We start from the raw sequence: 26,581 nt of genomic DNA on the forward strand, positions 1-26,581 counted from the left end.
CAGCCCCAGCCCCGGCCCCGGCCCGCAGCGGCGGCGGAGCGGCGGCGGGAGCGGCGCGGGGGCGGCGGTGAGCGGGGAAGGCGCCGGGGCCGGGGCCGGGGCCGGGGCCGGGCGGGGGAAGCGGCGGCCGCGGGTGTCCCGGCGGGGCCTGGCGAGGCCGCGGGCGGGCGGAGCGGGGCAGGGGCCGGGGCCGGGGCCGGGGCCGGGGCCGGGGCCGGGGCCGGGCCGGAGTCCGGCGGGGCCGGGCGGGGGCAGCGGGGCCGCGCCGGGCGCTCCCTGCCCGCGGCCCGGCCGGAGCGCGGGGGAGGCGGCTCGGCCCGGCCCCGGCCCCGCGCTGGCCGGCCGGTCCCGTCCCAGCCCCGCCGGACATCCATCTTGTGCGGCACCGGGCGGGCTGCCGGCGGCGGGCGGAACTGTCGCGGTGCCCCTGCGGGCAGGTGCGTGCGGGGCGGCCGCGCTGCCCGCGCTGGGCTGGGCAGGGGCACAGGGGCTTGTGCGGGGTGAAGGGACAGCGGGGCTGGAGGCACGGCCGGGGGGCTGGCACGGGGCACGGCAGGACAGGGGACACGGGGCACAGAGGACAGGGGACAGGGCACGGCGGGACGGGACACAGAGCACGGCAGGACAGAGGACAGGGCACGGCCGGGGGGCTGGCACAGGGCACGGCGGGACGGGACACGGGGCACAGAGGACAGGGGACAGGGCACGGCCGGGGGGCTGGCACAGGGCACGGCAGGACGGGGGACAGGGCACGGCCGGTGGGCTGGCACAGGGCACGGCAGGACAAGCGGCCCGCATGGGCGGCAGGAGGTTTGGGCAGGTGGGACAAGCCAAGGGGAGCCCCCCGTGAGCCACGCGGAGCAGCGGGCTGGCCCATCCTCATCCTCCGGTCCGTCCTCATCCTCTGCTCCATCCTCCCAGCCCATCTTCACCCTCCCAGCCCATCATCATCCACCACTCCCAAGGACCAGTTGTCCCAGACCACCTCAGCTCTGGAAAGGCTTCTTGCACTTCCCTCACTCGCTTTAAAGAGAAACCGTTCTCTGCGTAGGGAAACTTTGGTGTTTAGGTGCTTCTCGTTAGTTGGTGTCTTTGCTGGCGATATTTGAGGTCCAGAACGTGTAGGTTTGGGGTTTGGACACAGCCGAGCCAGTTCCGACTGACACGGAGCTGGAATTGGGTCTTGCTTTGCGCACAGCTTGGAAAGAGCTGCAAACAGGAAGGGCAAACCATGAAAACTCGTTTTTTTTTTCCTTTCAGTAGCTTGACAGGGGAGATAATATTTCTTGAAATAGTTGTTTGACTTGAAAACGCCTGTCTGCCTTCGGAGTATTGTACCGGCGCTCTGTAATTTCTGTTGCTGCTGTAATTCTCTCTGAGTGGTTGTGTTGCTCCCCGCAAAGAGACACCAGATTATTTGAAGAGTCGAGGAGAGCGTCTGTTCAGCTGACAGTGCCTGTCTGCTGTGAAATGTTTCACTGTTGTGATTGGTGTCGTTGCTTTTTTCATGCTGAAATGGTGTGCCAGTAATTCTCCCTGGTGTAGCGGATTTAATGCGGGAATTTGTGAGACTTTCAGGAAGTAATGGATGGGGCTTGGAGAAACAGAAAATGGTGCGTTAGCAAAGCTCTGTGCCTTTAATGAGAAGTTATCCAAAAGCAGGCAAGTTAAAGGGAAGTTCCAGATGGAGCACTCTTGCTCTTGTGGTCTCTGTGACTTTCTGAATTCACAGAAGCCATGTATTTCACAAGTATGAAATGCTGATTATTCTGACATCATTATCACGTTGCTATAGTGACTTCATTGCTCCGGGAATGCCATGTTCACATCCAGTTGCTATGGAAAAAATCAGTGTCATAAATAAAAACATTTAATGTTCTGTTCATCCCCGTGGCAGGAAAAAAGGCATCGATTTATTGATGCGAGCGAAGACTGGCAGCATATTCCAACAGAAGTTCTCAGTGCCAAGTTACAAACTGGGAAACTGTCACTTGCCGTTCTCAGCAGATTGTCCCTTGCCTCCCTGTGTTGTGGCAGGTAGCAGAAGTTGTGAAATGCTGGGTTTGGAATGGAGGGTGACAGAGCGTCTGTCGTTCTTCAAGGTGGAGCCGCCAGGAAGTGCTGCGCTCGCGCCGCTTCTAAAAATAAAAATCTGTTTTCATGCGCAGTGCTGGCACTGCCTGATCCTGGAGGGGAGCGGAGGTGTCCCTCCAGAGCAGCTCCAGAACAGTTCCAGAGCAGCTCCTGCTCGGGGCAGCCCGGGCCTGGGGATGCCCCGCACTGCAGGGCAGCCTGCATTGGGGATGATGCCCAGCTCCTGCTCACAGCCTGGTCCTGGGGATGATGCCCATCACTCCAGGGCTGGGGTGCCAGCCCAGTCCCAGCACTGTCCCAGGCAGGCTGGCGCCCCAGGGCTCCCAGGAAGGATCCTGCCATCACGTGTCCTGGCCCTGGCGTGGCTGTGTTCAGGGTAAGTAGCTTTGCTGGAGGTTTGAGAGGATCTCCTGCCAAACGGGCCCAATTACTCGCGCAGCATAAGTCCAGTGACAGGTTAATGCTTTTGTTTGGAGGCTTGTGTTTACACAGAGCGTTGGAGCAGTTTATATTTGAAGCCTTAAGTTGCAAATATACAGACATGAGTTATTGGTGATGCATTTGGTGGCTGCTCAGCCAGTCTGAGGACTGTTCTTAAAAAAACTGAAAAGTAATTAAATGGCAGGAGGGTGACATGTGGATGTACTTGAACATTAAAGTTTTAATTGTATATTGAATCATCGTCCTGGGCATAAACAACTCCAAGCATTTGTTTGTACTTTATATTGCAGTGCTTTTTCTTGTACCCTGCACGTGCACAGTGCGCTCAGTGGCACTTTGAACTCAGTGTTTAGAGAACAGATTGCTTCTGTGCAGCTCTGCAGACTTTAAAAATCATCTTCAAGAGGAATCCTAATGCTCTGACAACAGGAACCTGTTATCTGTTTTCCTAGAGAAAACAAAGTGTATCTTTTGAACATACATAAGTTCAAACCTTTAGGCTTTATATTTGAAGTGTTTTTTATGTGTAGCTGTTTGAAGTTCAGAATTATCCTTGATCCAGTGTTACTTTCAGCCTTGCCAAAATCAGCTTAGCTGGCTCTGGCTGTGGATCCTGATCAAAACTTTTGGGTTTTAGGGTAATATGGGAGACTTCCTATTTTATCACTTTCTTTTCATTTCTGATGAGCCACATTAGTGTTGAACATCAGTCACTTCTTATAACTTTGTGTATTTAATTTGGCAGAAGCAGATTCAAGAGAGACACAACTTTGAAAACTTGCTCAAGTCCAGGGGTGCTGTTTGGACTTTTTGGCCTTGATTTCAGGAGTTGTTGGGTTATTTTTGAAGATGAGGTAGTGTGGATGGTGGTTAAAGTATGGCCTCAGTTCATTTTGTGTTGAGTGCTGAAGTAGTTACTGGTTTTCTTTTACTCTTTTATTTAATAGTTAATTGGAAATTAAACAGAATTTTAATGAAAGCATCTTCTTAAAAGGATGCTTCTAAATCCCAGGCTGAAATTTTCCTGTAGGCATTTGTGTTTGCTCTTGAGGAAAGTTGCTGCTGCTGGAAACATGACACCTAATGGCGGTGATAAGTAAGGGTGTCCCAAAGTCTCTTTGAAGGAAGAGCGAGCTGTCCGTGTTGCTGAGCTTGGTCCAGCCTGTCTCAGGTGTCAGACCTTGTGTGAGGAGTGTGAACGGCCCCTCTCCATCCTTGCCGTGGGCTCCCTGCAGCTCCTGGAAGGCAGGATCAGGCTCAGAGGCCCCAGTGCAGGGGGTGGGATGGAGCTGTGTGGGTTACTCACCCCTGGAGGGGAGGAAGGCGAGGCAGACTCTGAATCCTCTGTTTCCCATTGTGGAACCCTCATTGCTGAGCACTCAGCACCTCCTGGCAGCCAGAGCCCAGTGGGAACCCAGCTGATGCAGTTCAGGGTCTCCAGCACCAGCATCAGAGTGAAAACCATCAGTGCTGGGGGAGTGGAGCCCTGCTGGACTGTGACACCAGAGGAGAAAGGATTAAAGGGGTGTGAAGAATATACGCGTTAATTGTGCCAGTAGCACTGCTGATGGAGGACAGAGAGGAGCCTGCAGCTCCTGCCAGGCCTGGGCAGGGCAGTGTCCTTCATTCAGCCTGGTGCTGAGCAGGGATGCTGTGCTGGCTTTGCTGTGCTGGGACAGCTGGCAGGAGCGTGCCCTGGGCCTCATTCTGGTGCCAGAATGTTCCAGAGGGGTGACATTGGGTCTCAGAGGTACCAGGCTGTTACCTGCAAGGACCAGCCTGTGTTCGTGGGAGGTACCTGGAGCTGCCTCTCTCCTGCAGCAGATTGAGGGTCTGTGCTGGTTGTTTTTCAGCTGGCTGTGTGCTGGTGCCTGTTGACATCCTCTGTGAGCTGGTTTGACATGTCTGACTGAAACCCTTCAGAGCTAAATGGCTCATTATGAGAAGCTTCCTGTTATTTCCTGTGATAGCATAATTTTGTTAATTAGTGCCTGTTTTCTGAGCTCCCCTATGAGGGAAAGGGGACCCAGTGACAGCAGAGCATCAGTCAGGACACACGTGGGCCTGCTCAGCTCTCGGTACCTGGATTTTACACTGGAGCACTCTGTGCTGCACCTCTGGTGCCATTTCACTCCCAGGTCTGCTGTGAAACAAGTTTTGATCTGCAGAGGGACAGGAACTGGTTCCTGAGAGATCCCTTCTTCCCTTGCAAATGCTGCAGTAATGAAGTTGTGTAGAGAAAGCCATTTAACAATATTAAAATGAGGAGGCTGTGGGAAGAAGGGTGGTGCTCAAGGAGGAGGCACCGAGCGTTACATTCCTGATCAGAAATGCTGTGTTTAAACTCAAATTGCATTCATGTGCTGTGGGAAGATCCTCAGGGGTGTGTGTGGGAGAAAATGGGACACCAGAGCCCATCCCTCCCTGGATGCCCAGTCATTTTGGGTCTGTAGCTTCTCCATTGCAGGCTGTGCTCAGAGCCCTGGGTGAGGGTGAGCTCAGGACTGCCTGGCTCTGTTTCTCTGTGGCAGCAGGGCCCAGGGCAGGGCTGGGGCTCTTTCCCAGCTGTCAGCTGCTGGAGCAGGTCGGGTGGCCACATAAAGACGGTGTTTTGATGTTTTGATGTGTGCTCCAGCAGGTATTGGCAGTTGGGAAATACCTGCTATACCTGAACAGGCACTTCCTCACTGCAGCTGCCCTGGCTTCACCCGAACCCAGGCAAAGGCACCCATTGGATCTTTTTGGTTGGGAAGCCCAGATGCTGACAAAAGCAGGCTTGGCATGCTGTGGAAACTGCTTTCTTTTGGTGAACAGAGTCATCAGTCTGAGGGGGACCCTGACCCTGCATTGGGCTTTTATACCAGAGAATAAACAGGCAACAGGAAAAACAGCCCAAAAGGAATCTCCAGGGAGAAACAGGTAACAGGAAAAACAGGCAAGAATGAATCTCCAGGGCTGCTCCCAGCCCGTGGCTGCAGGTGGCTGGCTTTGCTCTTTCGCCTCTTTGACTTTGTTTAACTCAAAACGTGGGGAGCCAGGCAATGGCAGTCCTGTGGAGCAGGTGGCCCGAGGCATTGTGGTTTGTTATTTATTGTGAATATTGATAAGATGGGAAATACTTAAATCCATCTGGGGCACTGAAGCAAGAGGTCTGGATGTGCCCACAGCAGCGGCTGTGTTGGGGCTGAAACAAATCTTTATCCATGGCTTCAGTGAGGCAGAATGCACTCAGAAATGTGCTCCATGTAACAAGCAGGGTGAGCATTTCTGTGATGGGGATTGTTGCTTTGTCAGAGCCCTGCTTTTTGGGAATGTTCTGCACCTGGGAGCGTGCTTGTCAATGGGCTGTGTTGCATAACTGCTGCTTGCTGGAGCATTGCAGGAAAATAGACACTTGCATTTCCCTGGTCAGAGACTGCACATTCAGGGCTGGCTGGAATGTTTTGGGGTTTTTTTTTTTAGTGGAAATATTTGTTGGGTTCAACGGTGTTGTGTTGTGCAGTGCTGTAATGCTGCAAAAATGCGAACTTGCCGTGTTGGAGTGGGGCATTGCGTGTGAGCCGAGGGCAGTGCAGGCTGCTCTAGCATCGCTGGGGCTGCTCCTGCCCTGCTGCAGCTCTCTGTCCCAGGCAGGAATCCCTGTGCAATCGGGCGTTTCCCACCTCTTCACCTGGAAATAGACCCTGGGTCTGGAAAGCCGCGAGGACGCGGGAGGAGCGCTTCGGCCGCACGCGTTGGGTGCAGTGCCTTTTGTGTTGTATTTCTGTGCAATATGCTTTTCTCTCATGCAAATAAACTTGAAGTGGTAGGGAGGGGCGGCTGAGAAGAGGAAAACTTTCATTACAGACAGCTGACGTGCAGAAGAATATCTTTTTATATGCCACTCACCACGTGATAGTTAAAAGTAACTCATAGTTCACTGGGTAAGGCTATTTCTGGTGCAATTCTCCTTTTTTTTGTGTAACAGTCTCATTCCAGCACATCTTGCTTTACCCTGAGATTCGATGTTTTTGTCAATCCTGTGCTAAGTAACTGTTACTGGGTATCAGGCCTGAAGAACAGAAAACTTGCTGGATTTATGAAGTAAATATGGGTGAAGATAAAATAAATTTAGCCAATTGTTGCTTTCTGCTTTAGATTATAACACTAATTGTAGCTGAAAATAACATTATGATTAAAGATACAGACTGAAGTGGTTCCAGACAGCCTTTCTTATGAAATATTTATGCATTTAGGGCTTTTAACTCATCAGATCACTTACAAAGTTGTGGAGGTTACAATATTATTATGGCTTTGCCTTGTTTTGTGAATACACTGCATTGGCATATTGATCACTAGAATGCAGTCAGGGCTTTTTCAGGAATCCCATTTGAAATGATCAAACAGATGTTGTAATGCTCCAGGGCACTTTCCTCGGTGGTGTGATTCTGAGAAAGTGGGGCTTGTCCTTTTTTCTGTAATTCCAGCACTTTGCAGCCTCTGTTAAACGAGCTGTTTGCCCAAACCCTTGTCGCAAACACAATAACTGAGTCCAAATCCATTTGGCAGCAGAGCAAACTTGAGCTGGGTGGCGTAGCAGGTGTCAGGAGGATGAAAGTGTGTGTGCAGAGCTGGGTGCTGGAGCTGCCCTTGTCCTGGTCATGCTGTGACTCCCCTTGTCCATTTCATGCCAGGTTCACATCCCCTGCGTCTCCGTGGGTGGAAGCTGAAATTGATTTGGGAACTTTAAAAACCAGTGGTGGTATCTCTGTGCTGAAAGCGTGGGTTGGTCTGTTTCTCTGTTTGTAGATTTACTCCAGAAAAAAACAGACAGAGGAAGTTTTTAATTTGGTGGAAAGTGTTCTCACCAGGAGGAAGGCGCAGAGCTTGTGGAGATGGCAGTTTACACTCAGATGAAGTGAGCTGTGTGCCCAGGTCCTGCACAGTGCAGAACCTCCTGTCCCCAGGCTGTGCGTTTGACAAATGCACATACTAGCGTGGGAGAGAGGATTTTTGGGATGTGCCCTCCCTTCCTGTGAGTCAGATCCAGCCCCTGTGCTGCCCCAGCCCCGGCCTTGCTGCTGGTTAAAGGCTGCTCTATAATTGTCTGTTTTGGTTGTAATCAAGCTTGACCTGTAAATACTGAAATGGCTCGTATAAAACTGATTAAACTACCAGAGCTGTTTCCTTTAATGTCACCTTTTATTCACCAAAAAGGAAGTTTCAGGATGAATTGTCAAAGGGGTTTTGCCCTTTTAAGCAGGTTCAGGGGGATTAAGAAACTTGAGAGAAGCCCTGGTGTAGAGGGCAGGCCTGGCAGTTTGGTTAAAACCCCTCTGGTCTCGAAGCTCTCTCTCTGGCACTGAAGTGTTAATAACTGTCTGAATATTCCTTCAGTTAAAACCTCCACGCAGAAGAAAGTTTCATTTTCGCTGTAGAAGAAAATTCAGTTTCCACCCCCACTCTGGCCCAAGTTTCCAGGAAGCAGCATTAAGGGGCTGAGCTAAATACTGGAGGATTAAGCACCACATTAAATAACTTAATTTCTTTACGAAACGTAATGAAACTGTTACTTTCCCCTCTATTTGCAGTTAATTCTGTGCACTCAGTGCCATTCAGGTTCCTGTCAAGCCTTGAAATCTGCCCTGAAAAGCACTGGGGAGGTGCAGTCCCACTTGGCAGTGCCAGGACATCCCTTGTGAGCTGTGTTTAAGTTCTCATTACACGGATGCTCATTGCTGCAGGGGGTTTATTTAAACTGATAAACAAATGTAGTATTAATAAGCGGCCATATGGTCAGTGGGGCTTTTCATTGTGGAAATTGTTGTTAAAAGAGGCGTTTAATTGCGTGGGAAATGGGGGGGTGGTTGCTTGTGGCAAGTGAAAATCTCTGGGCTGCACATGCAGAGCTGACCTTTAGAACGGGCTGCACGGTCACAGCCGGTGTGCAAACACAGATCACGGTGGCTGTGCCAGGCAGATCTAAAGAATCTCAGCATTTTCTGGGGTTTGTGCGTTAGCCCGGTGTGCTGAAGGGCTGGGATGTGCCCCGTGTTTAGAGGCTTGGTGTTAGGGTTTATCACTGGTGGGTGTAAGCCGTAGAATCATGGAATGGTTTGGGTTGGAAGGACCTTGAGCCCATCCAGTGCCGTGGCAGGGACACCTTCCCCTGTCCCAGTGTCCAGCCTGGCCTCGGGCACTGCCCGGGCTCCAGGGCAGCCACAGCTGCGCCGTGCCAGGGCCTCACTGCCCTTTGGGTAAAGCCTTTCTTCCCAATACCTTATCTCAACCTACCCACTGCCAGCTTGAAATACAAGGGAAGAGCAGTTTGAACCTCTCCAACTTCATTGAGAGGTTTCAAAGAATCCTTAGTGGCCTGGGAGCTTCTCCCTATTATATTTTTTATGCTGGAGACCAAGTAAGCTCAAACTGGACTTTATGGCCAATGTCTCGTCACTACTACTGCAGAAATAAAATAATTAAAGTGCAGGCTGAACTTTCAGTGCCAATCTATCTACCTCATGTCACTTATTTACTCTTAATTGTATAAACCAGGAAGAATAGTGGCGAATGTTGCCAAGCTACTATCAGCACAACAAATTATTCCTTCCAAGTAGAATGGAGCTGGCCTTTGCTACCACTGAGCCTCCTCAGGTCTGTCTGGAATTTAATCTGTTTTATAAAAGGTCAGAATATTTTTCCCACTAAAGGAAATGGAGAGGAATGAAAAACTGTACAGGGTTTAAAAATCAGTGGCAAGTTGTGGATGTGATAGGCAGCAAAAGGAGGAAGTGCCCTGAGCGGCTGCTGTGCCTAATGGCAGATTTGCCCTTTAATGTTCACATCTTTGCCTGATGAGGAAGGGGGAAAGGAAGTGTTTTTTTATTTTTTCTTCCAAAAAAAGCTGTGGAGAACTCCTGTGAATGGTGTAGAGCCCTCTGCTGAGCTGCTCCAGTGGGGCTGCATGGAAAAGGAGAAATGGTGAATGTGGCCATGGTGCTGCTTGGGAGGAGCTGTGCCTTGCCATCCCTGCCATCCCTGCCATCCCTGCCATCCCTGTCCCTGCCATCCCTGTCCCTGCCATCCCTGCCCTCAAACCATTCCAGGTATTGGGAATTGAGCAGCGTGTGTTGCCTCGGTGTGCCCAGTGCTGTGCCCTGCCTGCAGCTCTGCTTGGCATTCCTTTGCAGAGTGCTGCAGCCTGGCTGGAGGGCAGCTGCCAGCTCCAGCCCCTGACGTAGGGCTTTGTTCTAATTTGGGGATGCAGAGTGTGTTGGGCTCTGAGTTGTGCTGCTGGCTTCCTTTCCCCTGCCTTTGTCTGGCTGGCACATGTCCCTAGCAACTTTCTGCAAGTGCAGAGCAATAGGACAAAAAATAAATTAGCCGTTTCAGCACGGCAGGCTTTAGCTGCCCAGAGCCCTTGTTCCTTGCCTGCAGAGCTTCTATAGCAGAGCAATTTCCAGTGAATAATTAGGCAGCCACTTCCATAGAAGTTAACATTATGTTATTTGAAATTGCAGGTTCAGCGTGAGGCTGATTGCACAAAAGATTACAGGCTGAGGAGGATCAATCCCAGAGTGTTTGTGCACAAAATGACTATTTCCCATGACAGAATTATTGCTGTTTTCCAAGGAGCTTGTCTCTGGGCCGTGTTTGTGTGGGCTGCAGTTAATTTGCTGGAGCTCCAGCCCAGCCCAGGCTCTGCTGCTGCAGGACTTTACTCCCTGCCCAGCCTTTATGGCCCTGGCTCAGGAGCCTGCCAGGCTGCAGGAGGTGTGGGGTGATGCAGAAAGCGTGGTTGGGATGTGGCTCTGAGCTGCACACGCCTGGGCTGGCAGTTTTGGGGATGGATGCAGGGTTTGAGGGCTGCTCCATTGCCTTTTCTGATGGAGCTCTCCAGGTAACACCCCTGACCCGTATCGTTCTCCTGTGTTCTCACATACCTGTCTGCTTGTTTGGCTTGTCACCAGCCTCATTTTCTGTGTGTGCTTCTTGCTGGGTCCTTTTGGGGTTATTTGTTACCTGAAAAACGAAAGGAAAATACATTTACACCTGGATTGCTGATGGTTTGGACAAGGGACAGCCTGCATGTTCCAGCATCAGGAATGCACCTCAGTGGGGACATGACTCACCCCACAGCAGGCTTGTGCATAGCTAATTACACCTTTGCTGCCTTGATTGGTGTTTGATTTGATGCTGAAAGCAGGCAGTGGAAATGATAATGAGTTTGGTGTTAAAATTACCAAGCTGAGGCTGAGATTTCTGGCACAAATTATAAAATGTTACCTGTTATGTAATGTTAGTACCTAAAACACACTTGCTGTGGCGTCAGACACCGCAGTGATAATGAGCAAGGAAATAAATGCAGAGTCTGTGAGCGGAAGTTTGTCCAACTGTGCTTTTGAAGTCACATTGGAGTCCTGCTTTCTGCTTAGTCTGGTCTTTTAGTCTTTTGTTTTCCTCTTCCCTCTCCTTTTTCTGGAGTTGGCGGCCTCAGGAAAGGTGGAGGAGTTTTCCCTGTGCCCTGAAGCCAGGGACTCTGACTGCCTTGGAGAAGGCTTTGTGAACAAGTGAGTCCATGGCAGTGAATTGTATTAATTAAAGAGACTCCTTGCTAACTAGCAGGGTAATCTCTGTTTGCCTTGCTGCTGTTCAGAGGTGGGATTGCCAGCCAAGCCCCCTTTGGGGTGCACATCCCTGTTCCCTGCACAGCTCTGGAGCCATTGTGTAATCACTGGCAGCTTTGGTGAGCATTAGGGAAGTATTTCTTGTGCTTTAGACACCATTGAGTAATTTAACCCCTCTGAACACGGTGTAGAACCGATGAGGGAGCAGGTGCTGAGAGGAGCTGTCCTTGGGCAGAGCTAGGAGCAGGGCTGGGCTGGTTCAAGGGGAGATCCTTGGCCTGGAGTTCTCAGCCTTTGCTGCTGCATCGTTCTCTGTTTGTTTGGACTCTTTGTTTTTACTCTGGAGGGAATCTGTCAGCTCAAGTGTGGCTTTGATTGCTGTAAATCTCCCCCTCGCACAAGTGCTGGGTTTGGGTTTGTTTTGCCAACATGGCTCTGAGTAATGGAGGGGTTTTGGTGGAGTGTTGAGCAATGTTTAGTTGACACTTTTAAAAAAAGAAAATCCACCACTTTCCATGGCCTAGTTTATAGTAACTGAAGAAAACTGGCACGGAGAACATTTCCAAGTTGAGAATGAAACAGGTTTGTTTATAGTAGCCACGATTCAGCATTGAAGTGCCAGGATAAAAATAGCCAGGACACGTGGCTGCAGCAGCCCAGGAATCTGCCTCTGTCTGGGAAAGGGCACGGGCACAGGGGTGGCACTGCCAGCCCTGAGTGAGGTGCTGCCCTTCTGCACATCTGTGCTGCTCTCCCAGATGGGCACGGTGCCGACCCCGCTCTTCCCTTGGAGATGTTCAATGTTCTGCTTTGCTGGTGAAAGCCAGGCACAAGGAGGTGTGAGTGATGGGCAAGCAAGGAGTTACTGCTTTTGTCCTCCTCACAGCCAGGTGAGTGGCCCTTGCTGCCTGCCTCTCTCTGTCAGGACATCTTCCTCCATCGAGGGCATCTTCCTGGGGCTGGGCAGGAGCAGAGCCCCTCAGTGCTGGGGCTGGGCAGGGAGCAGAGCCCCTCAGTGCTGGGGATGGATGAGCAGGAGCAGAGCCCCTCAGTGCTGGGGTGCAGGAGCAGAGCCCCTCAGTGCTGGGGTGCAGGAGCAGAGCCCCTCAGTGCTGGGGATGAGCAGGAGCAGAGCCCCTCAGTGCTGGGGTGCAGGAGCAGAGCCCCTCAGTGCTGGGGTGCAGGAGCAGAGCCCCTCAGTGCTGGGGTGCAGGAGCAGAGCCCCTCAGTGCTGGGGCTGAGCAGGGAGCAGAGCCCCTCAGTGCTGGGGTGCAGGAGCAGAGCCCCTCAGTGCTGGGGATGAGCAGGAGCAGAGCCCCTCAGTGCTGGGGTGCAGGAGCAGAGCCCCTCAGTGCTGGGGTGCAGGAGCAGAGCCCCTCAGTGCTGGGGTACAGGAGCAGAGCCCCTCAGTGCTGGGGTGCAGGAGCAGAGCCCCTCAGTGCTGGGGTGCAGGAGCAGAGCCCCTCAGTGCTGGGGTACAGGAGCAGAGCCCCTCAGTGCTGGGGCTGAGCAGGGAGCAGAGCCCCTCAGTGCTGGGGTGCAGGAGCAGAGCCCCTCAGTGCTGGGGTGCAGGAGCAGAGCCCCTCAGTGCTGGGGATGAGCAGGAGCAGAGCCCCTCAGTGCAGGAGCAGAGCCCCTCAGTGCTGGGGTGCAGGAGCAGAGCCCCTCAGTGCTGGGGCTGAGCAGGGAGCAGAGCCCCTCAGTGCAGGAGCAGAGCCCCTCAGTGCTGGGGATGAGCAGGGAGCAGAGCCCCTCAGTGCTGGGGTACAGGAGCAGAGCCCCTCAGTGCTGGGGTGCAGGAGCAGAGCCCCTCAGTGCTGGGGATGGATGAGCAGGGAGCAGAGCCCCTCAGTGCTGGGGTGCAGGAGCAGAGCCCCTCAGTGCTGGGGCTGAGCAGGGAGCAGAGCCCCTCAGTGCTGGGGCTGGGCAGGAGCAGAGCCCCTCAGTGCTGGGGTACAGGAGCAGAGCCCCTCAGTGCTGGGGTACAGGAGCAGAGCCCCTCAGTGCTGGGGTGCAGGGAGCAGAGCCCCTCAGGCTGTAGAGCTGCACCTCGAGATGCCATCCCACACTGTCTCTAGGAGCTGGTGCTGTGGTTTCTGTGCTGCTCCTTTCTGTGCCTGCCTTCTTTCTGTTCCTTTTCTCTCACCCCCATTTGAACTCAGGCTGTGCTCTTTGGGTGCAGGGGCAGCTGAGCCATGCTCTGTGCAGTGCTGGAGCTGCACAAAAATGCAGAGTGGTTGGGGTGGAAGGGAGCTCCGTGCCCTGCAGTGTCCCCCTGGCATGGCAGGGACCCTTCCACTGTGCCCAGGCTGCTCCAACCTGCCCTTGGGCACTGCCAGGGATCCAGGGCAGCCCCAGCTGCTCTGCCCACCCTGTGCACCCTCCCAGGGAAGGATTTCATCCCAATATCCCAATAACCCTGCCCTCTAGACTCACTTTCTCTTACACTTGGGAAAATATTTGACAGGCATTATGAGAGCTTCCGTTACCCATTTCAAGACAATTTTGATTTGCTGTGATCACTGAATATCAGCTCTGCTGCTGCTCAGGGCTGCTGAGCAAAGATTGGGGACTGGAAATGTTGGAGCTTCTCAAGCTCTTGGGCAAGGGGCCCTGCCACAAACCTGCTGGATTCCCTAAAATGACTGAGCTTTGTAGGGGTTGCAGAGCTTGGTGCAACCTCAGACATGATTAGTTTGAGTCTGTCTGGTGTAAGTGAAGTCGCAGAGTGTTCTGGGGAGGAGAGGTCCACAGGAACAGGGTGCTTTGGCTTAAGCACTGCAGAGATGCTTCACAAATGCTGACACTTGAAAAACTATTAACTCCTTCTTTTTATTCTTCTTTTTTTCAGTTCCTTGTGGGGAGCCTGGAAGAACCTTCAGTAGAGCTGCTAACACTGATGAGAGATCTTTTATGCCAAGGTAAGACATTTTTAGTGTTCTCATCATATTTTAAATGAAATTTCTGTGAACATTGTTGGAGTGAGTAATTGATAAGTGAAGTTCTTGCACTCACTCTTTCAGTGCTGTGTTTGCTCAATTTGGTTCACGCTTCTCTGTCCCCACTGCCCAAATTACAAACTTCTTGCTGGGCTGCTGAAACTCTAGAAACAGCAGCAGCTCGCTTTTGCATCATGTTTCTGTCCTGGGTGGCCTCAGCCCCTGTCCCCAGGGCCTCTCGCAGCTCTGTTGGGAAATACCCTCGAGTTTGCTCCTTCCTGCCTGCTCAGCCCAGGCTGCTGCAGCTGAGAGGGCACCAGGGCCTGGCGAGCCCAGGGCGGCTGATGGGCGCAGCCACGCTTCGGGCTGGGCTCCAGCTGGGTTTGTGTCCACCCCTGGTCCTTCCCAGGGGTGTGTGCCTGCTCTGCCTCTGGATACCGACACAAATATCCTGCAGATTTTTACCTCACTTCTCTGTGAGCAGCTGGGGCTGCTGCTGTGAATGGGGAGAGTCCATTTCTGTCTCTGCCTGGGCGCCTTGGTGGCAGCAGCAGAGATGCTCCTGTTAAAGAGTGCAGAGCACAGCTGGATTCTGGTGCATCAGGTGTCTGAAGCGGAGTTTTTTGGTGATTACAGATGCAGAACCCTGTGATTCGTTGCCCTGCAGGTGATGCAGGTGGTTTGGAGGGTGATGGAGTGGCACAGGGGCTGCAGCTTGGGGCAGTGCTGGGGTGGCACTCATGCTCTGTGCCCCTGTTTGTTTGTCCTGCTGGGGCTCAGGGGCTGTGCCTGGCTGGCACAGTTTGACCACATCATCCCAAAAACACTCACTCGCTTTTCAAACCAGGACACTGGCCAAAGGGAGCAAGGAGACACACTCAGCTGCTGCTTTATTTTTGCACTACAGCATTCTGAATTAATGAGACCAGTCTCACAACATTTACAGTTAATTTTTCTACACTCCTTAGTGATCATACCCTTCTCCTGACTCCAAAGAACACTCAACAGCCATAGTCCAATTCCATTGGAAATGGAGCTGTTCCCTCCCAGCATGTGACTGCTCCAGAGAGCCCTGGATGGAAATGAATGCTGCTGTGTCTCACTGCATTTAGGTGGGCTTCGGCAGTTGCCAAATGCAAAGTTGGCTGGGATGCAGCATAGTAATTTCTTGAGCACTCTATTCATGTCGTATAAACAGATAGCATTAACATACTTGTGAAAGAGCTGCAAGATAATTAAGGCATGTGGGGTTTACAGTAATAAGGCTCGTGCCTTTCAGGATCTTGGTTTCCTGTTGCACCTGAAAAAAAAAAATCAGCAAATACTGTAGAGAAGAAGTGAGAAGTTAGTCTTGTACTGCTCCCAGCTTAAGCTTTCCCACAAGTATTTTCTACTATAAATAAGAAGTGAAATAGTTCACAGCTAAATTTAACCCTTAGCTTGATTGCTTTCTGGGTTTTCTTTGGGACTGTAGGGAAATGAAGACAAACTGGATCAATAAGTTGCATTTATGCTTTATAAAAAATGCATCAGCTTTTAATTTCTAGGGATTATCAAGGGGAAAAGAATTGTTAATTGGAATTCCCCTTTCCATCCCATTCAAAATCACGATATCAGAAGGAAAGGAAGTGAATGTCACTTCTCAGGGAAATGGTGGAGCAGAAGAGCTCACAGTTCCCAGAATGTAGCCAGAGCTGTTGTCAGTGTCCTGGAGTGCACAGCCTGCCTGCTCTGCCTTTGGGCTTCTGGAAAGCCCCTTTTGGTCTGAGTTGGTTTCACAGTTTGCACTTAGGCAGCTGCACTCACATGGGCTGCAAGAGTTGGAGGAAAACCTCCTGCAGGTGTTTAAAGTGATGGGCTGCACGGATTGCTTGAGCCTTGCTGCCTGCCCAGGGCTTGGGGAGGGAAGGGCAGCTTCCCTTGGCTCTGTGACTGCACAGGCAAGCCCTTTATTTCTGTTATTCTGCCTTAAAATGAGTTTAAAGTTGTGCTGAACTGATCACAGGAATCTGTGTCGCTCTCCAGCTGCCCATGGGATGTTTGAGTTTTTGTTTAACCCATACCTGGGTGGCATTCAGCTGAAAACACAAAATACACCCCCGTTCTTCACAGGCTCCTGGTGCGTTTGTGTCCCAAAGCCCTTGGAGGAGGTTTTCCTTTCCCAGGCTGCGTCTGGGAGCCCACAATCCTGGGCAGGGTTGGTTTGCAGTGCCTGGGCTGGGGCTGCCCAGCCTGGTGTGTGTGTGTGTGTGCGCAGCCTTACTTGGGAAGGAAGCGCAGCCCTGCGGAAGGGGCTCGCTGCTGAGCTCATTGTTTGCTGCAGGGACAGCCCAGCCTGCTGCTCTGTAAACAGCCTGGCCAGTGTTTATCACTGCCTTTGTCATTCGCCTTATTAGTCAGGGAATCTCGAGGAGCAGCACGGTTTGCTGCTGCTGCGTAGTGACTTGAGGGAGTTGTGAGATTTCCATAAAAAGGCAGAGTCTGTGCTGGGCGAGCAGAGAGAGCTCTGCCTTGGCAGCCGTGTGCTGGGCCTGACCTTTTCCAGAGAGAAAGCACTGACCTAAATCCCTCCCTGCTGGGGGTGGAGGGGAGAGGGAAACCTCTTCACTTGCTGCTTTCTGATCTCATTTTCCTGTCCCGTGCTCTGGCTGGGGCCATGAAATGCTGAGGAAGCAGAGGGTGGGCAGTGGCAGCTCGTGGTGCCCAGCACAGCCGCTGTGTCTGTCCCTGCTGCGTCCATCCTCTTCCTCTCTGGCTGAGGAAGCAGAGGACAGGCACAGCCCACGGTGCCCAGCACAGCCACTGTGTCAGTCCCTGCTGCGTCTTCCTCTCTGGCTGAGGAAGCAGAGGACAGGCGCAGCCCATGGTGCCCAGCACAGCCGCTGTGTCTGTCCCTGCTGTGTCCATCCTCTTCCTCTCTGGCAGGACCCAGCTGTGGCCACTTCCCCTGACCCGGGGCTGTCAGAGTGCCATTCTCAGCCTTGTGTTCGGGAAGATGAAACCCAGGCTGGCAGTGAAGGCGTTCTCGCTCTCAGGAGGTGCAGGGTGCTGCTGTTCCAGGGCAGCCCCCAGCTCTGTGCTCTAACTCTGCCCTCTCTCTGCCCCGCAGGTCGCTGCTCTCTGCACAGCCCACACCATGCGTGAGTACAAGCTGGTGGTCCTTGGTTCAGGAGGTGTGGGCAAGTCTGCTCTGGTGAGTCTGGGGTCACCCTGAGCCCCCCAGCCCTGCAGCTCCCTGCACACCAGGGCACCTTGGCTCACTTCTAGGGGCGCTGCTGCTCTGGGCACCCTGGGCCACTTCTGCATGTGCCAGCACCTCGCTAGCCACTGTGCCAGGGCTGGGGAGCTGTGCCATGCTTCAGAGAGGTGATTAATTGCTGCTAATTAGCGTGTCACGTCTGCCTCCTGCACGGGTGCTGTGCTGTACACAGCTGAGTGTCTGTGAGCACTGCAGGCCCAACAGAGAAACCTGGCTGGAATCAGTCACAGGATCAGTCCCAGAGCTGGGATCAGCCCTGCACACCTGCAGGGCTCTGGGTTTCCATCCTGAGGCAGCAGCTGGCTCACAGCCCAGCCCTGAGAGCATCCACAGCCCCTCAGAGAGGGAGGAGCAGCACTTTGCTCTGCTGGAGTGCTGTCCTGTTCCTCAGGAGAGCTCTGCACAGCAGGGCTGATAGTGGAGCACTGAGACAGAAACTCCTGTCACCCATTTATCACTCAGCAGTCGAGCAGCCCTCTCCAGCAGACAGGCAAAGAACTGGTCAAGTGTGAGTTATCTGCAGCAAGAGCTGCAGTGCTCCTTGTCACGGGCACGATAATGGCTGAGCAGTGCTCATGTCTTGCCTCATTGTTTATTCTGCTGCCACAGCCAGGTGATAATCCTGGTAAATCACCTGCAGAACCCCAGTGAACAGGAGGAGAGATTACTCAGTTGTACATCAAATTTGATGCACTCTTCAGCAATGCCACCCTAATCACTACAAGGTGTTTACAAGGTGTAATTTTTTACAAGCTCTGTTCCTCCACAGCAATGTGAGCAATCTGTATTGCTTTTGCCACCAGCACTTCCCTGATTATCTTAATTTTCTTATGTAACTCTGAAAGACTCACTAGGTGAAGTGGGCCACTTAGTAGTATGCTGTAAATAAAAATTACTCAGCATCTGACATACTTGAATTTCCTTCTCTGTGATGTGAAGCCTGAATCAGCACCATCCCTGACCTTTTGATCAGCTGAAATGCAAATACTCAAATAGTCTGGTAAACAAAAGTTAAATTCTTTTTGACAGGCTGGGTGCTAAGTCAGCATATCTGGTAATTCATATGCATGAATTTGGTAATTCATGATCCATTATTTTTATAGCAGCCCACAGTAATTGCCAATTAGCAGCTAGAAGTGGATAATATTTAGCTTTCACAGTCTGTGTACTTATTTACAAACATTGGCAAGGAGAGGTTACAAGGTGGGATTTAAAATAATCTGGGGGTCACTTTAAATTTCATTCTCCCAACTGCACAGACTGACCTGTGCAACAAAGAGCCTGGTGTTCATGTCCAGCCCTGTGTGCATGGCTGCAGTGACAAACTGGGGCTGTTCCCTGCAGATCCCGCTTGGTTTAACCCCTCTGTGCCAGCCCAGTGCTGAGGCTGCTGCTGGGGACACTGATGGAGCAGCAGAAACCCCCACAGTCACAAAGCCACAGTTGCTCAGCAGCTTTTGTTGTCTGTGCAGCACTTTGATCCCATTTCTGAGGCTGAAACTCTGCTGGTGACAGGATTTACAAGGGTGCCCAGTGGTGCAGAGCCTTGCAGGCAGCTGGAAACTAAAGCTGGGCTGCACCACCCAAACAGGGAAACTTGTAAAAGTCCTGGATCTACACAGAACCCAGAACCACCCCCAGATCTGCAGCTCCTCCCTTGGCCTTTCTTTTCACTTACAATAGATGCAGGTAAAGTCCAGCAGAGATCAGGAGTGTCACATGTCAGATTGTCACACTCAGGGCAATTTTATTTTCAAAACAGAGATTTTATGTCTTTTACTCTGCTCCTTACTATTGACTTTTAAAAGCAGATTTACTGTTGTTACTTTTCCCTGGTGTTTCTGGTTGTGTGCAGCTCACTCAGGATGTTTTTCTTCCCTTCCTCCCCAGACTGTACAGTTCGTTCAGGGAATTTTTGTTGAGAAATATGACCCAACAATAGAAGATTCATACAGAAAGGTAAAGCACCATCATTTTTGTCTCCTCCAAGTCTCGCAGAGGGAATTCCTGGGGCTGCTTTGGGTGCAGGGCTGGAGCTGCTGGGCAGAGTCCTTGCAGGGTCCCTGGGCTGTTACATAATCCAGGCACAGAGCTGCTTTCTTCCCTGCCTGGATGTCAAGTGAGCCATTGTTCCACGGATTAGCACAAGTGTCAGCACATTAAAGGCACCAAAACATACACTGAAAACTTGTGACATTTGTGCCTGTGATAATTAAATTAAATTGTGCCGTGAGTTCTGCTGTTAAATTTACTTGACTTTCCTGGAATTACCCTCCTTAGATCCAAGACATTTCTCAGAGAGTGGAAGATTTGCAAAGTCTCACTCTGAGGGTCCTGAAACATTTTGCATTTTCTTCTCTTCCTTACTCCCTTCTCTCCGGGCAGCAAAGAAAAATCCAAGTTTTGGGGTGCTTTGATTTGCAAGAGTGGATTAAGTCGAGGTATTTCCAATCTCACTTAAGTTGAGATGTTTACAGTGAGCTGCTCATTTAAGCCTTGCTAATGAAGGGAGTCCTGGAGCTTGTGAGCTGACCCAGATGCCTGGCTTGGGGCATGGTTAATCCTCTAAGAGCAGAGCTGCCCAGCCCTGCAGGTGCTCTTTGCTGAGAGCCCTTTGTGCAGAGGTGCAGCCAGAGCTGGGATTTCTCTTGCCTGTCCCATGCTGACCATTCATTCTGAGTTTTTGTTCCCTCTCTCCCCAGCAAGTGGAGGTAGACTGTCAGCAGTGTATGCTGGAGATCCTCGACACAGCAGGGACAGTAAGTGCCATTTCTGTATCTCATTGCTGTGCAGTGCCTTCCTTAGGAGCAGTAATCCTGCCCAAGCAAAGGCAGTAAATCAGTGCAGTCATTAAAATGAAGGATTTTGTTGGATAACCTCAGCAGTGAGGTGAGTGCCAGTGCCTGGTGAGGGGCTGGTGCCTCCTGTGCCATCCCCATGTCAGCATTCTGCTCCGGGAGGGTTTGAAATGTGAATTTGCCACAGGCTGCAGCAGTGCCAGCCAAGGGGCTGCTCCCCAGCAGAGCTGCCCTGGCACCTCCCTGGCACTGCCCTGCTGTCCCTCCAGTGTCACCTGCAGCTGGCACAGCCCTGCCCCAACAAACCAACACACCCCGGGCACCTGGGGCTCCCTGGAGGTTGGTTTTATTGGGAAAGCCTGGAAATCCTCAGCAGCAGGAGCAGGAATCATTGCTGCGTGGGTCTGGTAAAAGTCCTGGCCCTGCTGGGGCTCTGGGCTGGCACTGTCCAGCCTGCTCTGGCATTTCAGTCAATAAAACCATGCAGAGATGGTTTTACTGCTGCTCTTCATCTTTCCCCCATTTTTCCAAGAAGCCCTTTATAAAGGGAAAGAAACCAACAAAACCCAAAGCAAAGGGAGAGGGAGTGTTAATGCTTTTATTCAATTTCCATGCTCCAGTGGGTTTCTGTGAGGGGTAAATATGTAAATCCATCTGTGGCACTGCATTCTTGTCTCCAGCACAATAGCAGTATTCCTTTGGAACCGTTCATTAGCTGCATTCAACGGCTAATTAGTGTGAAACCCGTTTGCTTGCAGGAGCAATTCACAGCCATGAGGGACCTGTACATGAAGAACGGGCAGGGGTTTGCACTAGTATATTCTATCACAGCACAGTCCACGTTCAACGACCTGCAGGACCTGCGGGAGCAGATCCTGCGGGTGAAGGACACCGAGGATGTGAGTACAGCGTGGCTGGCAGGGCTCCTGCAGGTGCTTGGGGGGCTGTGCTCTCCAGCCACCAGGGCTGGGCGTTCGCACACAAGGCTGCTTTCACAGGATCTCCTTGGGCAGTGCTGAGGGAGCTTTCAGAGCATGTGTAGAGTCCCAGTACATCAATCATTGCATTATCTGTGTCTGGAAGAGTTTAAATTCCCATCTCCTACACCTAACAGCAAGTGATCAGAGGTAGTTGCTCACCAAACTCCATTTTTGGATAAACCTTTAATACCTTCTGCAGTAATCTTGCACAGTTTCATGTCTTCAAACCTGTACTGCTTACTCATCTCAGTATCCCTTTTTGCCCTATTATTTCACATTTTGATGCACTTTGGTTTTTTGCTGAACATGTTCATAACATATTTTCATGTTTCAGTATGAGAAATTTTCTCTTAACTGTCTAGAAAACTCTAAAGAACAGGATATTTACTGCTCTGTGTAAGCTGATAGAGCCTGTAGATCTGATTTCAGATGAGCTTTATTTGCATTTGCTTCATCTGTACTGTGGCTTCAGGTTCCTGATGTAATAAGGAAAATTTACGCCTCAAAAATAAAAATATGATCACTCTCTAATGGGTATGGCTGGGAGTTTTAAGGAGAAAAATTTCCCCCCCTGCATTTCCCCCCTGCATTCCTGAGAGCCACAGCAGCACAGAGCTGCCTGCACATGACCTTGCTGATGGGTTTCTCCCCCTGTTGCTCCTGTGCAGGTTCCCATGATCCTGGTTGGCAATAAATGTGACCTGGAGGAAGAACGAGTCGTGGGCAAAGAGCAGGGGCAGAACTTAGCACGACAGTGGTGTAACTGTGCCTTTCTAGAATCGTCTGCAAAGTCGAAAATCAACGTAAATGAGGTGAGCACCCCCTGTGGTGTGTGTTCCCAGTGTGAATGAGGCATTGAACCCTGTGTGTCGAGCTGGGGAAGGGAAGCATGCAGTGTGCCAGTGTGCAGTGTGCCAGCCGTGCAGCGTGCCAGGCATGCAGTGTGCCAGGCATGCAGTGTGCCAGCCGTGCAGTGTGCCAGCCGTGCAGTGTTCCAGCTGTGCAGTGTGCCAGCCGTGCAGTGTGCCAGGCGTGCAGTGTGCCAGGCGTGCAGTGTGCCAGCCGTGCAGTGTGCCAGGCATGCAGTGTGCCAGCCGTGCAGTGTGCCAGGCGTGCAGTGTACCAGGCATGCAGTGTTCCAGCTGTGCAGTGTGCCAGGCGTGCAGTGTGCCAGTGTGCCAGCCGTGCAGTGTGCCAGCCGTGCAGTGTGCCAGCCGTGCAGTGTTCCAGCTGTGCAGTGTGCCAGCCGTGCAGTGTTCCAGCCGTGCAGTCTGCCAGCCATGCAGTGTGCCAGCCGTGCAGTGTGCCAGCCGTGCAGTGTGCCAGGCGTGCAGTCTGCCAGCCGTGCAGTGTTCCAGCCGTGCAGTGTGCCAGGTGTGCAGTGTGCCAGCTGTGCAGTGTGCCAGCCGTGCAGTGTGCCAGCCGTGCAGTCTGCCAGCCATGCAGTGTGCCAGGCACTCTGTCTGCCCCGGGAATGTGCTCCCTTTTCCCTGCCCAGCCAGGGTGACTCCCCAGCTCTCTCAGAGGTGTTTTACAGCCTCTCCCAGGGGCCATGAACAGACAGAGCTGGATGACTTTTAGCTTAGATAAGCTTTATCTGGAGAGAATGTTTGTCACAGTAACTGCTGCCATGCCCACCGTGGGTGATGCCCGTTGTGCTCCTTGTCGTGTGTGGGGTTGGCTGTTGGGTTTGGAATATTTGCATTTCTGGCTGCAGATGCCCCATCACAGCCCCAGCTTGCTAAAGCCATGCCCAAAGCCAGAGCTGAGCAGCTCCCTGGGTTTAACTGAGACCCCTCTGCTCTGGGTGCTCCTCCTGGGGCCCTGGGCTGGCTCTGCTCCCCATCGGGCACCAGCTCTGTTGTGTTATCTGCCCGTGCCAGAGGCCGCGTCTGCGGGCACAGAGGCTGAGCTGGGCCGGTTCCAGCTGATAACTGGGACCGTGCAGGGCTGTGGGAGCAGCAGGAGCTGCAGGGTCCTGGCCTGGGCCCAGCTGCCCTGGCAGCCAGCAGGATGGGCTGGGGAGCCCCAGGAACTGAGAATAACTGCAGCTCTGGGCTGGGATCAGCCTGCCTGGGTGCTCAGGACGGGCTGGGAGGGCTGGGGTTATCCTGGTCGAGGCTCAGGAGCAGCAGAGCTGAGCCAGGCTGGGATTTATTTGTGTGTGTGTGTCTGGGCTGGGATGCAGCAAGGAGCAGCTCAGCCCTCAGCAGGTGCCCAGGGAGGTGCCAGAGCCAGGGCTGTGAGCATTCCCAGCTCTGGGGGGCACACTGCCCCTCTCAGGCCTCGCCCCGTGCCAAGGGGGTCCTGGGGGGGTCTTGCCTGTCCCTGCTGCCCCTGCAGCCCCCACGGCACAGAGCACACTGTGCTTATCTGGAGGACGAGTTCCTGCTCTCGCTGTGATCTCCGTGTTCTGGTTTGCTGCCAGCTGATAGTTCCCAGTTGTGAAAAGTACAAAAGCTGAGGGAATCAAAGAGAGGAGCTGTGAGTGAAGCAGCTCAGGGCACTGGGGCTCTGTCCTGCTGCCTCCTGGGCTGGGGAGCCATTTGCATTCTTTTGGGATTTATTCTTGCTTTCTCACTGCTTTTGGAGTTCCTAAATTTGTTAAAATCTAGGTAAAGAGTGATAAACTCCTACATGCATTTGCTGCATGTGAACCAAACCTTTCAGATAATAAGTTTTTAATCCAGATGACCTCCTGCTGACCTCTGAGATGCTCTTGCAGCACACTGACTCTTTTTAGGGATGGTGCCATTCCTGAAACCTTGTTGCAGATGGCTGTACTCACAGTCAGTTCTAGCACTTTAACAATCTAATTTATGAGAAAGGAAAATCTCAGATTTCAGTTGTTACAGTATGTTATAAACTGTTTCTTTGTCTTGTGAATTTCTCTGGAATCAACAAGAATTTGTGAGCCGTCAGCCACTCCAGGAAGGGGAAAAAATAAACAAGGGCAAGGGTGGAGCCCTCTGAAGGTTGAAATATTTCTCCTCAATGCTGTGACCCAGCTGCACGCATTTTTGCAAAGCTCATTTTGCTATAAATGGGCTGAGTCTTGCTGGGAAAACAACTCCCAGCAGCAGCAGCTCTGACCAGGCTGTGCAGCTGCAGGAGGGCCCTGGGGTGGTCCCTGGTGGCACTGGGGGCTCGGGCACAGGGACAGGGCTGTCCCCTCCTGCCGGGGCTGCCCTGGGCTGCTGATCCCTGAGGATTTTGTGCCTGGTTTAAAAACCCCTTTGTTAATCCCGATTTCCTCCCACTTTTCCAAAGCAAGGAAACTGCTGCCGTTTCAGTGCCCTGCCCTTCTGAAGGCTTTAGTGCTGATAAACTGAGTTTGCAGCTCCCTTCAGTTCTGATGGGAGCTTTGGCTTTCCTTCTCCATAAGCAGCTGCTTGAGAAACGTGTAATAAATTCAAGCAGTTTAATTGAATTTGCATAACTGCAGGCACCAGGAGAGAGCTGTCAGCTCCCCAGCCTGCCTCAGTTCTGACAGCTTGTGTTTTATCACTTGTGCTTTTCATTTGCAGATCTTTTATGACCTGGTCAGACAGATAAATAGAAAAACACCAGTGGAAAAGAAGAAGCCTAAAAAGAAATCATGTCTGCTGCTTTAGACTCCCATCATGCAGCAGCTCTGAGCCAGGTGAGAGGGGCCCGGGTCCCACCTGGGCCAGGTGAGCAGAGCAGCTCCCAGCAGAGCCCTGCCCTCTGCTGCTGCTGCTGGGGGTGACAGCAGGAGCTTTGCCCTGAGCCCCAGGGCTGGCTTGTGCTTCCTGTTCATCCTCTGAAAATGTTGGTTATCCTCTGAGAAACACTAGTTATTCTCTGTAAATGTCGGTGCCACTGCTGTCCCTGTGCTGGCACCGTTGGGGACAATTGCAAATGGCTTTGGGTGGACATGGGGTTCAGTGGCACGGAAATAAAAAAAATAAAACAACCCAAACCAAAACAAGCATAAAAACCCCCCAAACAAACCCAACCTAAAAACACACCAAGACTGGACAGAGCTATAAATAATCTTCCTGTGTGTCTTGGCAGGGAGCTCTGTGTGCTCACAGCTGTTCTGCCCTGCTCTGGAAGGGAACTGCAGCTCCAGGGCTGGGACAGAAATGTCCCCATTTGGGGCAGAGAGGGGCACTGGGTGCTGGCACTGCTCTGCCTCCTGCTTTTGCCAGCTCTCGGCGGGTTCCTGGAGCCAGCAGAGCTGTGCTGTGCTGCACTGAACTTTATTTTTTATTTACCGAACTATATTTTTTATTTACTGAAATTACTTTATTTTAGCAATAACGTAATTTCAGTGAGCTGAGCTCAGCTGTGCTGTGCCCTGTGCTGAGCTGTGAGCTCTGTGCTGGTCAGCCCTGCCTTTGCCATTGGGCACTGCTGGGATCGGGCAGGGGCAGCAGGCTGGCATTGGCTGGCACTGCTCTGGCCCTGATACAGCACAGCATTTGGAGAGTTGCACTCCCACAATCTCCTGTTTTCTGTGCCTGGGAACAGCCCTGAGTTCTGGGAAAAAGCAGCTCCTCTGCTGCCTGTTGGCTTTCAGGCCCTGGAGGTCACTGGTGGCACCAGCAGAGTCAGAAATGTCCCCCCATCATCCTCATTTGTATTTTCTTTTACTTCCTCCAGATTGCAGGAATGAAGAACTGTTGCCTAAATGGAAAGTGCCAGCATTCCCAACTTCAGAACCTTATGGAAACAAGTAACATATCGGAAGAAGCTTCTCCTGTTTTTTATATCCTGCAGGAAGAATTTAGATCTTAAAAATGGTTTGCACACAGCCCCTGGAAAAAGCAGTTGCTCTGTGTATATCTCTTGGAAATGAAAGCCAATATTCCTCCTCCTTTGCAATAGCAATTAACAGATGTGAAAATAAATATAATTGACTCTAGCATATGATTATCCCAAGGAGCATGGATGCATTTCAAATGTTAGAGATTGCTACTATAATTAAAATTCATATTGACCATTTTATCATAATTTCTCCCCATCAAGCACTAAAAATGTTCCACTGTTATATTTTATATCTATAACTATAGATATATATTATCCAAAATTTCCCTTTGAACTCACTGCAACAAATAACTTTTTGAGTCATTGACTTCATTTTATATTTAAAAGTTACGGAATATCATTATTTTCATTCTGCCATTGTATTCTAATTAAAAATGTTTGTGCATAATGCTTTGGAAAAATGGGTCTTTTATAGGAAAAAAAACTGGGATAACTGATTTCTATGGCTTTAAAAGCAAAAATATATAATATACTAAACCAACTCTAATATTGCTTCTTGTGTTTTACTGTCACAGATTAAATTACAGCTTTTATGAATGATTAAATTTTAGTACATTTTCATTTTTGTTTCTGTGTTTTTGTTACCGTTTCCAGCCTTTGGGTTTGCTCCCTGTTCTGGGGGGTCCTCTCCCATCCTGGTGGGTCAGGGGGTTTGTCGAGGTGCCCCCAA

The 26,581-nt window shown here is 51.6% G+C and overlaps 1 protein-coding gene across 1 annotated transcript; it reads left to right on the forward strand.

The window, feature by feature from the left end:
* RAP1A (RAP1A, member of RAS oncogene family) lies at nt 1–26,470 on the forward strand. The gene is made up of 9 exons (XM_058039799.1): nt 1–67; nt 13,993–14,062; nt 17,190–17,273; nt 19,230–19,298; nt 20,042–20,098; nt 20,896–21,036; nt 21,786–21,929; nt 24,645–24,760; nt 25,747–26,470. The coding sequence occupies exons 3-8, from the start codon at nt 17,217–17,219 to the stop codon at nt 24,729–24,731; spliced, it is 555 nt and encodes a 184-aa protein (XP_057895782.1). The 5' UTR covers nt 1–67; nt 13,993–14,062; nt 17,190–17,216; the 3' UTR covers nt 24,732–24,760; nt 25,747–26,470.
* Nucleotides 26,471–26,581: the final 111 nt, after the last annotated feature.

This window comes from Melospiza georgiana, chromosome 23 (assembly GCF_028018845.1).
Source record: "Melospiza georgiana isolate bMelGeo1 chromosome 23, bMelGeo1.pri, whole genome shotgun sequence".
NCBI classification, from domain to species: Eukaryota; Metazoa; Chordata; class Aves; order Passeriformes; family Passerellidae; genus Melospiza; species Melospiza georgiana.